Source organism: Macaca mulatta, chromosome 7 (assembly GCF_049350105.2).
Source record: "Macaca mulatta isolate MMU2019108-1 chromosome 7, T2T-MMU8v2.0, whole genome shotgun sequence".
In the NCBI taxonomy this organism is placed as follows: domain Eukaryota; kingdom Metazoa; phylum Chordata; class Mammalia; order Primates; family Cercopithecidae; genus Macaca; species Macaca mulatta.
In genome coordinates, this window is record NC_133412.1 from 54,825,092 (window position 1) to 54,837,464 (window position 12,373).

Consider the following 12,373-nt stretch of genomic DNA (forward strand, 5'->3'; position numbering starts at 1 on the left):
AAGAAGTGTTCAAAAAAAACTAAACAGGGCAATGTCAAAAAGACACAAAAACTGACTGAAAGAGTTCGTAATCACCAAATCTGGAACAGTATTAGCAATAAGATAATGTATACTAGAATATAACTCAAAGTAAAAAAATATATCTCTGATATAAAAGATAAATAAATAAATAAGGAATATGGGCAAACCTTCCTTAACAGAAGGATTCCGAAAATTATATATAGATAGTCCTCCTCTGGAAGCTGAAACCTAATCCCTCCCACAGGTATCCTAATCCCTTGAAACCTGCTTCCAAGGTATGGAAAAGAAAAAATAGTCACTTCCCAGTGAAGAAACATTGCAAACACTACTGTGGCAAGAAATAAGTTATAATTGTATGTTATCTTTGATATGATGTGCCTAAAGGACATTTCAACTCTATGGTATTCCCACCAAAAACATATAACCCAGGGTAATCATGAGAAAAAAATCTACAAACCTACTTCAGTCATCAGGCAAACCCAAATGAGAGATATTCTGCAAAATGCCTCACCCAGCACTCCTCAAAACTGACAGGGCCATGAAAAACAAGAAATTATAATAGTGATCGCCAGGGTCTGGAGGGAGGCGGGAATGGAAAGTTAATGTTTAATGGGCACAGATTTTCAGATGTTAAAGATGAAAAGAGTTCTGTGGATTAACAGTGGTGACGGTAGCATAACAATGTGAATGAACTTAATGACACTAAACTATAATATATACTTAAAAAGGGTTAAGATGGTAACTATCGCTTTGTATTTTACTTTGAAATCAGGGAGTGTAATGCCTCCAGCTTTGTTCTTTCTCAGGATTGCGTTGGCTACTCAGATTTTTTTGTCATTCCACACAAATTTTAGGAGGTTTTTTCTACTTCTATTAAAAATGTCATTGAAATTTTGATGGGGATTACACTGAATCTATACATTGCTTTGGAGAGTATGGACACTTTAACAGTACTAATTCTTCCAATCCATGAACACAGGATATCTTCATTTATTTATATCTTCTTCAATTTCTCTCATCAGTATCTTACAGTTTTCAGTGAAAAGACTTTTTACCTCCTTGGTTAAATTTATTCCAAAATATTCTACTTTTTGATGCTATTATGAATGAGATAATTTTATTAATTCCTTTTTCAGAAAGTTCATTGTTAGTGTATAGAAACACAACTAAATTGCGGCAATCACTACACAGTGTTTGCATTAATATACAAATCATTATGTTGTACACACTGAATGTATACAATTGAATATACACAATTTTTGTCAACTATACCTTAATAAAGTTGGAAAAATAGTTAAGATGGCATATATTAAGTTTTGTGTATTTTACCACAGAAAACAAATTTTTCCCAAAAAACATATAGAGGAACATATAATTTTATAGATATATTAAACAAAACCTTTAAGGAAGAGACAATTTCTATTTTATGCAACATGTTCCCAGTAATAAAAACACAACAGGAAAATCTAGTCAGTTTATATATGAAGATGATACAATCTTGAGAAAGAAAAATAATAAGATACTTCAAAAACAAATTTAACTCTGTACTTTTAAAATCATGACCAAATTAAGTTAAATATTAATATAGACAAGCCATTAATATATCACATAAACAAATTGAAAAAAGAATTTTGCAATTTTGCCCAGAAAATACTTCTTGCTATAATTAAAGGAGAAAAGCAATCATAAGATGGAGAAAAAGTTCAACCCAAATTAATAACAATTTATTATTTTTAAGATCTTATAAAATTAGAGATAAAAAAGGACCTTCTTTAATATGATAAAACATATTTATAAAAACTATAAATCGATTAAATTAAAACTGCAAATTAGAAAGTAACAGGGTAAAACAAAGTCTTAATTTCATTCAGTTTAAAATGCCAAGTTACCAAACTAGCTACTAGTGTAACTCTAAGGTCACTTTGCACTCCGAATTTTACACCTTGACTAACACAGCTAAAAATCTGTTAAGAGTCAACTTAATTATTAATTCTTCTCTTTTGAGTTAATTCTAAAACTCTAAAAAGCAAGTTTGTATTCTTTCCTTTATAAAAATTATTTGTGGTCAGGCGTGGTGGTTCATACCTGTAATCCCAGCACTTTGGGAGGCCGAGGTGGGTAGATCACCTGAGGTCAAGAGTTTGAGACCAGCCTGGCTGACATGGTAAAACCCCACCTCCACTAAAAAAAATACAAAAATTAGCCAGTGTGGTGGCAGGCGCCTGTAGTCCCAGCTACCTGGGAGGCTGAGACAGGAGAATTGCTTGAACCCAGGAGGCAGAGGTTGCAGTGAGCCAAGATCAAGCAACTTCACTCCAGCCTGAGCGACAGACCAAGACTCCCATCTTGAAAAAAGAAAAAAAAAAAAAAAAAAAAAAACCGTTTACTTAAATATTTTTCCTCGACCTAATAAGTGGAATCTAAAAATTTTCCTTCAACTAAATAAAGAAGATCAATAAATCAGCCACAGATATAGAGCCACATATTCTCTGCATATCACAGTGTGAAAACTTAGACTATATAAATTAATAATCAGCTATATATGTGTGTGCATTATATACTGAATACATATACATTTACTTACACACACACACACACACGCACACACATACCCCTATAAAAATTTTCCTATACTATTAAGGAGAAAAATCAAGTCAATGGAAGATATGCCTTAAAAGAAAGGACAATATGTTTTAAAATAATTTCTCAAATTGTCTTAAACTTACTAACCCTACTGAGGTATTCGATGGGAAAAAAAACTGAAGATTTAATTTAAATTACTTCTAGTTTGCTCATTCGACTTCATTTCCTATTGAAAGGCAAATAAGATGTTTCATAATGTGATTATAAAATGATAGTGAATACTTCTTCTACAAAGGCAAGCAAAGTAAGGAAATAAATGGGTCTATATGGAATTATCTTTTATTTCCCAGACTATCATAATTCTGGGAAACATCTTGCCACTTCTTTTGATCTCATTGCCAGGCACACCCTGGCCGAAACAGTCAGCTTACCTTTCATTAAATACAGTGATGTCTTAATGTTTTTGCTAATTTAAAATTTCTTTATTTTCCTAATTTAAAATTTATTTTCTCTTCAATCACCTAGTTGGCATATATTGTCCATGGAAACTAATAATGCTATTTGTAAAATCACATATGGTTGTAAACATCCAATACATTACAGTTAATTTAAGATCCTTCAGGAAGGTCCTATTCATATCTTTCAGGAGTCAAATGAAAATTATTATTTTTTTCTATAAGTATACAGGGTAACTAAAAGAGTTTGTACAATTTACATGCGTTTGAAGCTAATGGAATCTCACAAACATAGAAATACACTGATTTAAAATGGAAAAAATATCTTTTTAAATTCATTCTACATATACAATTAAATGTACTTCAAGCAACTCCTAGAAAAGATCCTAGCAGCTTCTTTAGATAATGTGAAAACGGGACCACAAAGATATCAAATACTAAAAATAATACTTCATTGATTTATTTAGCAATGCATGTAAAAAGTTAAATTTTAGAATATATTTAAAACTAGTACCCATTTTTGACCTTTAAAAATCACCTTTTTAATCATTTGAATTCTAAGATGAATGAGAAAAAAAATCAAACATAAACGTCAAACATAGTCCCTTTTGTTAAGTCTCAAGAAACACTAGAAAAACTGCCCAAATTACAATAAAAACACAAAACAATAAAGCTTTCTTACTCAGCAGTGACCTATTATGTTGAACAGGCTTAAAACAAAATGTGTCAAAGATCAAGAGTAAGTTATCTGAGATGTTAAGTTCATAAGGTCAAAGGTACAATTTTATTAGGTCAGAGGTAATATAAATAAAATCTTACATGTCAAAGAAGAAAGGTCACAGAAAAGGTGTATATAATATAAAGACATCATAGATGACAAGTAATAACTTTAAGTAGAACAAGTATGTGTACTATAGATACCCTCTACTGATTAAAAAAATGAACTTCCATGATAGTAACAGAAAATAGCCTTTTTATATCACATAATTCATATGCTATATTATACATTTGTTTTCAGGAAGAAGAGGCTATAACCAAGAATAACGACATGAATTAAGTAAGAACTTTAAGAAAATTTAATTCATTCAAACTGAAACAGTACACAAAATGAACACATCATTCAAATCTCAAATCATAATAGCTAAACATAAGACTGCTATGGCTACAAAAATCAGATAATATTGCACATTTTTCTTCCAAAGTGTGTGAATCCTATTATTTGCTTCTAACCTTTTCTCATTGAAATAAAAACATGTGAAATTTATATTTCAGTTTACTTAATACCATATTCCAGAAAAAAATGATTTTTTGTAAATTAAATAATATTTTTAGCTGTTTTATTAATGGAAATTAACTACAAGTAATTTTTTTTTTTGATATCGAGTCTCACTCTGTCACCCAGGGTGGAGTGCAATGGCATGAACTCGGCTCACTTGCAACCTCCACCTTCTGGGTTCAAGCAATTCTTCTACCTCAGCCTCCAAAGTAGCTGGGATTACAGGCGTACATCCACGCCCAGCTAATTTTTGTATTTTTAGTAGAGACAGCGTTTCACCATGTCAGCCAGGCTGGTCTTGAACTCCTGACCTCAGGTGAGCCACCTGCCTCAGTCTCCCAAAATGCTGGGATTACAGGTATGAGTCACCGCGCCTGGCCACAAATAATTTTTATAAAGGAAAGAACATCCTTTACAATGGGAATTATTACAAGTAATTGAGGCAATTAAGGTTTTTTTCAAAGTAGAGTACACAAATACGTGACTATAGTTCTAAACAGAAAACTCATGTAGAAAATGGGGGTAATCATAAAAGATTTAAGTAATAAAAAACTCCATACTATTCTCTCTTACAATACTTACACAATTTGAGTAAAAGGCAGAAAATTATCTGAGGTAAACTAGATTATTAGTTCCACATTCCATTTCACTTATATTAAAAGTACTCAGAATTTACAAAGGTGAAATTGAGAGGTCTACTCCAATGATACCTTCAAGCCACTCTGCATAAACTTTTCATTTCGATTCAACTCAATGGAAATTTATAAATAACCTTAACTATATGTCAAGCATTATATCAAACATGAATATGCAGGGCTCAAACACTGGAGACTTAATTCTAGCTACCGTGAACTGGCTTGTACTGGACTAATCTAACGCCAAAAGTTGCACAAAATACACAAAGCGACTATTTGAAAGGAACAAAAGCCAACACAGGACTTGAAAGACTATGATGCCTAAAAAAAGGCAAGCACATAAAATTAGCTGTACATTCATTCTGGATACTTCCTTCAGGGTTTATGCCAATTTCTGGCATGGGAACATAGTGCAAGCAGAGTAGCAGTCTTAGTGAGCTGAGGAGACAGAATCTGGAGTTTAGAGTCATCAAACTTGAAAGGCAAAATTCTTCCAAGTTAAAAAATCACAAAAAAAGTGAGCTCAGACTGGGCTATCTTTTTTGGTTCTATATGAATTTTAGAATAGTTTTTTCTAATTCTGTGAAGAATGTCATTGGTAGTTTGATAGGAATAGCACTGAATCTGCAAATTGCTTTGGGCCGTATGCCCATGTTAACAATACTGACTCTTTCTATCCATGAGCGGGGAACATTTTTGCATTTGTTTGCGTTATCTCTGATATTTTTGAGCAGTATTTTGTAATTCTCATCTGTAGAGATCTTTCACCTCCCTGTTTTGTAGCTTTTTTATTCTTTTTGTAGCTTTTTTATTCTTTTTGTAGCTAATTTGAATGAGACTGAGTTCTTGATTTGGCTCTCAGCTTGATGTTGTTGCTGTGTAGAAACGCTACTGATTTTTGTACATTCGTTTTGTGTCCTGAAACCTCACTGAAGTTGTTTATCAGATCTAGGAGCTTTTGAGCAGACCCTTTGAGGTTTTCCAGGTATAGAACTGTACAATCTGCAAAGGGAGAGAGTTTCACTTTTTTCATGCTATTTGGATGCCTCTGATTCTTTCTCTTGCCTGATTGCTCTGGCTAGGCCTTCCAGTACTATGCTGAATAGGAGTGGTGAGAGTGGAAATCCTTGGGGAATGCTTCTAGTTTTTGCCCCTCCAGTATGACGTTGGCTGTGGGTTTGTCATAGATGGCTCTTATTGTTTTGAGCTATGTTCCTTCAATTCCTAGTTTGTTGAGGGTTTTTAATATGAAAGGATGTTCCTTTCATCTTTGAAATTGCTGTCCTTTGGATAAGGCTTTTTGTTTTTATATTCTTTGATGCCCTTAAGGGTTTGACTGTAGTATACACTGCGTTCAGTGAACTGGCTTTGTTTCTGGATGACTTCAGCAGTGCTGGACTGCATGCCCCAGGGGAATGAGACCAGGCCCACGGTTTGGAACCTCAAGGTTAAGCACTTGCTGCACTAGAGTGGCTAAGGTGTTCCCTGTCCGCTGGCAACAATACTTCAATGGCAGGCGCTGGCAAAATCACTTCATCAGCACAGTGGTATCAGGTCCAAGTGCACAGGCTAGCAGTCACAGGTTCCGCATGCATGCAATTGCACTTGGTAGGGTGTGAACACGTATTTGCACACTGGTGATGGCAGTGCAGTGGCAAGAGTCCATACCTGCACCAGTGCCAGTAGCAGCGTGGTGGCAAAGTCCATGCAGCTGCCAGAAAGTGGTGGGGAGAGGCTATGGGTAGCTGCGTGCCAGCAGGGGCCCATCTGCAGAAGCTCTCTGATGGTCAGGCAGGGTCTCGTGGGATAGGAGCTATGGTGGCAGCCACCTAGAAGCACCTCGTTTGGGCATCCAAGTCTGCACTGCAAGAAGGCATGGCCAGGCAGGGACCCTGGGAGATGCCATCAGACCAGGGTGCTCAGATCACACCGGCCCTGTTCCACTGTCAAGACAGCACTGCTGTGTGCAGATCTGACAGACAACAATGACCAAAGCCACCTAGGGGAACACAGTGAGACTTGGGGATTGAGCATCTCTGGCTGCCCTCCACAGCAGCTGTTCCTGTGTCAAACCCTCTGGGCTCTTCGCAAGCTGGACTCCAGTCCCTGCCACCTCTCCAAGCAATTCTCCCTGTTAGCTCAAATGTCTGTGGGAGTCATGGGGTCTCCTGCAGCTAGGATTCCAGAGGTCTGTGATGAGAGTGGGTCACTCCTTGCTTAGTTAGCCACCTCTTCCTCAGGAGAGAGTCCTGGTGCTCTGCAAAGCCAGGCGGCATTCCCCACTTTCTCCTGCAGCTTCAGCTCAGGGTGGGCCTTCCCTCCCTCTAATCTCAATGCCTTCCTTAGAAGATCTGCTCGGAGCGTGCTAGCCTTCTTGATGGTCTGGTCTCTGGGTGGGAGAGATGCTCTTCCTGGCTGCATCTAGTCAGCCATCTTGGCTCTTCCTGTTTTCCCTTATTTTAACAAGTCGGTAAACCAAATACTATTCAACTACAGATGTGTTCCTGATGGTACATAGGAAGGCACTGACATAAAGCTAAGAAAAATAACTACAGCTTCACATAGACAATAGGGATCAATTTCACAGGCTTAAGTATGAATGTATGAAGTCAGGCACAAAAGAATACATACTGTATGATACCATTTATATGAAATTCAAGGATAGGCAAGAGTAAATAATGATGCAAAAATTCATAGTAGTTAACTTTTGGGGACACAACTAGGAGGGGGCATAAGAGGAACCCAAAGGGTACAACAAATGGTCTATATTATGATCTGGGTGGTTTTATATCAGTTTATACATATGTAAAAATTCATCAGCTATATACTTGAGATTTGTGTTCTTGACTAACGAATGCCATACCTAAAAAAAAAAAAAAGTTAAATATACACATGCACCTACATAAAGGGACCTGCCCTCAAAGAACCCACAAAAACTTTTCCTGGATGGCTTAAGAGTTGCTTAACAAATATGAATTTCTTATTCTTGAGTAGTTTTAAAAATTTACTATAATAAACAGGACAGCAAATTCACAGATTATCTAGCTATGTCATCCAAGTTTCAAAAAGAGTTAAATGAAAAATATTCATATATATATTTATACAAATCTAAATTCCATGTTGACAATAATTATGTGTGAAGAAATAATGAATTTCCAAAAGCTTCTCAATGGTATACTGATGCAAAATTATCCTCTTAAGTGAAATTTATGTGGTTAACTGTTTTCCAAGAAATGTGGCATGTCACTGAGTAATTATTTTCCTGCATTATTAAAATATCAATATACCATAACCTTTCCTTATACTGAAATTATGTAAATAACAGCATTAAATTCTTGTTTCTATCTTTCTTGTTAAATTAATATATACACTAAAATAATGACACATTTGTACACTATATTATAGTAGCTATTAAGTGCTAAATTTAGTTTTAAATAATCATAGAAATAAATACAAACATGGAATTTTTTATAATAAAACAGCACATATTGGGTACTCAATAAACAACTGTAAATGAACAAAAATAAAGTTTACCACTTCTTCATCTGAAAGTTCACGCCCCTGGATGCTGCTATTCTCTCTCACAGCTTGCTGGTGTTTTCTCCCTTTAACATGGCTAAAAAGATATACCTCCGAAGAGATCTAAAAGCATAAAATCAAAGCAATGTAATCAATGTAACATTATATGAATTTTAAACACTACACATTCAGTCCAGTATATGATATGTGAGTTGAGATCCACCTAGTATTTACATATTAGTCTTAAAAATAGTTTCCTCAAACATAATTCTGAGAATCCTCTAGAAGACAAATGGTTAAAAAAAAGACTCAGGAGGCTGAGGCAGGAGAACCGGGAGGAACCCGGGAGGCGGAGGTTGCAGTGAGCCAAGATCGCGCCACTGCAATCCAGCCTGGGTGACAAAGCGATACTTGTCTCCAAAAAAAAAAAGACATGCTATAGTCAGCCTAAGAGGAAATTATTTCCTCTAAGTTTGAAGATTCAAGTCTCAGCAGTGAAAATGTTGTTTTCTTTTTTTAGACCTAGTACCCCAAAAATACTGACTTGGGCTATCACATTAAGCAGGTAATCATCCATTTTAATAGTAACTATATTCTTTAGCACTTTTACTGCTATTCCGAAATGCTGATGTTTCATTCAGAATCATGAAAGAAATCCAGGTCACTCAGCAGATGCCTTAGCATGAGTTTTATTTTATTTTTTGAAACAGAGTCTTGCTTTGTCGCCCAGGCTGGAGTGCAGTGGCACAATCTTGGCTCACTGCAACCTCCGCCTCCTGGGTTCAAAGGATTCTCATGCCTCAGCCTCCTGAGTACCTGGGATTATAGACATGCACCGCCATGCCCAGCTAATTTTTTGTATTTTCAGTAGAGACGGGGTTTCACCATGTTGGCAAGGCTGGTTTTGAACTCCTGGCCTCAAATGATCCGCCCACCTTGGACTCCTAAAGTGCTGAAATTACAGGCGTGAGTTGCCACATCTCTCCTGCCTTAGCATAAGTTTTAAAAGACTGGAAGAATATATTTCCATGGTTTCATAAACTTTAGAAGTAAACTGTACCATTACAATATTGATAATAACAACTTACCAGCACATTGCAGAGAGAACACTGCTTCTTTCTTTCATAAGGGGTCAGTTTGGGGGCATAATCAGTATTTGCATGTCGCCCACTGCTTAGCTCAGCAGCTTTTTCTTTTCTTTGTTCAATCTGTTCCATGTGCCTTCGAATACTTTCATCATGCTGTAGATGAAGTCAAAGTGCAAGAATTTCAAAAATTATTCAAATTATGGTGAGAACTCGGAAAAATATATTTCCATTAAAACTTCAAAAATTATAGGAGAATGTCGTTTGTATGGCAACTTACACACTGAAGACAAAGCTTTACAGAAAGCCCTTTAATATCACCCACATGAACAGTAATGTTTATTAAAGTGTGCTCCAGGATAGATATTAATAGGTGTTTTACAGAACAGGTTCCATGGTCAAATAAATTTGAAAAACAGTAAACTAAAGCTAAACAGGTTTTTAATGTAGAACTTTACAGAACTTCCAGTACATCACTGTGATCTATGACTCAATACACCTAGCTTTTAGTAGGCATCAACTTACAAATTATTTGCCAATAACATATTTTTGAGAACCACTTCCTGGAACCCACCATGGGAAATGTTAACCTATAGGTAAAGCACATGCTTATCCATACAGCAAGCAAGGCCCATCATGACCAATCCTATAACCTACTCCATTTTTATACCCCCAGTGACAATCCTGGGGGGAAAATACTATTTCAGACCTTTGTCCTTACACTCATCTATTTCATATGGCTAGGATGGCATCCCACCTACCTATCTATTTTACTCATCCTCCTTTCAAGATCCAGCTCACGAAGTGTTCTTTAAAAATCACTTCCCTGACCTCTGACACTCCTCATGTTAGACTAAGTGTCCTCTTCTGTGCTTCCACAGCATTTCATGTATGCCTCTCTCTATGTGGAAGTTATGTACTTAGCACCTGAGTTTAAAGTAAATGAAGAGTTTCTTAAAAATCAGAACGATGCCTTATCTCTGCATTCCCCTGCCTACCACAAGGCTCAATAAATACCTGCTACAATAAATTTAAATGAATGATAAATTTCTAGGACTATACAAATAGTAAAATACAGTCTTCTAACTTAAGGGTTTTACTATCCCTGTGAGGAGCCAGCATGTAAATAATTGTGACATAATATGAAACATTCATACTGTTAGAGACTGCCTACAGGTTGTAGTAATACTAAAAATTTTCTAGAAAGTATCAGTTTATCATAATCTCCCAAGCTATGATTATGCAATTCATAAGCACTGAAATCAAGTGAAGCAAATCATAAGAAACATCTTTTAATTTACTTTTGAGTGATTAAAACCTATGAATATAAGAAGCCTACCAGTAATGCCTTCAAGTCATTAACAAATTGCTGGCCGGGCGTGGTGGCTCAAGCCTGTAATCCCAGCACTTTGGGAGGCCGAGACGGGCAGATCATGAGATTAGGAGATCGAGACCATCCTGGCTAACACAGTGAAACCCCGTCTCTACTAAAAAATACAAAAAACTAGCCGGGCGAGGTGGTGGGCGCCTGTAGTCTCAGCTACTCGGGAGGCTGAGGCAGGAGAATGGCGTAAACCCGGGAGGCGGAGCTTGCAGTGAGCTGAGATCCGGCCACTGCACTCCAGCCTGGGCGACATAGCGAGACTCCGTCTCAAAAAAAAAAAAAAAACAAATTACTTAGTAAAAACAGGAAATGTTAAATAAACTTCCTTAAATTTTTTTCCTCAATGGCTCTACCATATCAAAGTAAACTTAGTTTCCAGATATTGAGTTAGAATGATCATAGTGAAATCATATAAGCTTTGCTGTGCAAAGATTTAGAATACAAATTAATTCAATTTTTGCTCTACAAAATGTTGATCTCATGCTACACTGCAAGCCCTAAAATTTCAGTTTAAAAATATGTAATATCCTTACCTTGAGCTGAATTTTTTTCTGTAACTCTTCCATAGCTTCTTGTTGAGCAGCTGTGAGTGCTGCCAATCGTTCTTCCCTGTCTCTGTAAGAAGACAGTAAAAATTATAAACTCAACTGCTTAAAGTAACAAATCTCATGAGGCTCAAAAATACAATTAGGACACATAGGCTTATATAGTCTAAAGGGCTATTATTTTTTAAAAAAATATTCTTCTTAGAATGCCTACTAAATCCCAGGTATATTGCTAATTAAACGTTTGGGAAACAATAGAGATTATCAGTTATGAATGGACTTCTGGACCCAGGCATGGGTTTAAATATTAGCTCAAAGACTGTCATTTGAATATGGCTGTTGAAAACTATATTTATCTCTATTCCCTTCCAAAAACACAATTAAACCACAAAAAAGAATAGAAAAGGCATAAACTCACAAAAACAAAGAGGAAATAATCACAAAAAATGGACATCAATATTTCAAAAGCTGAGAAGCAATCCTGAGTAAGCTGAAATCTAAGCTTTCAGAGGGAAACTAATAAGCAAGGTGACTATACTAGCAAAATTCCATTAAGAGTTCAGAAATTGAAAAAAACTATTCACTTATGAAGGAAGGGATAAAGGTTGAGGATAAAAATAAGCAGACTCGGAAAGCCTTAAAATACAGCAGGTCTCCAAATCTCCCCACGCCAGCAGAAGATGAAGAGATTACTCCCTAGAGGGGCTGAACAAAAGGACCTGCATTCAGGACAGAAGGCAAATTGGAGGTGAGATAATACACTGAAAACAGGAAGTTTAAGTGAAAATCTACATATTGAAATGGTGAGACAAGTAGCATCCTTCTATTTTAATTCATACAGCATGCATAGCCAGCTTTCCTCACCACTCC

General features: G+C 36.1%; 1 protein-coding gene across 28 annotated transcripts in view; it reads right to left on the reverse strand.

Moving 5' to 3' along the window:
- The window catches only part of SCAPER (S-phase cyclin A associated protein in the ER), a 568,707-nt gene that overhangs the window by 353,687 nt on the left and 202,647 nt on the right, over window positions 1-12,373 (reverse strand). For all 28 annotated transcript variants that reach the window (XM_077939992.1, XM_077939989.1, XM_077939985.1 and 25 more), the window contains 3 exons: window positions 11,492-11,573; window positions 9,578-9,730; window positions 8,505-8,612 (listed from right to left, as the gene is read on the reverse strand). In XM_077939992.1, coding sequence (XP_077796118.1) covers window positions 8,505-8,612; window positions 9,578-9,730; window positions 11,492-11,573 — 343 coding nt within the window. The remainder of the gene's footprint in view (window positions 1-8,504; window positions 8,613-9,577; window positions 9,731-11,491; window positions 11,574-12,373) is intronic.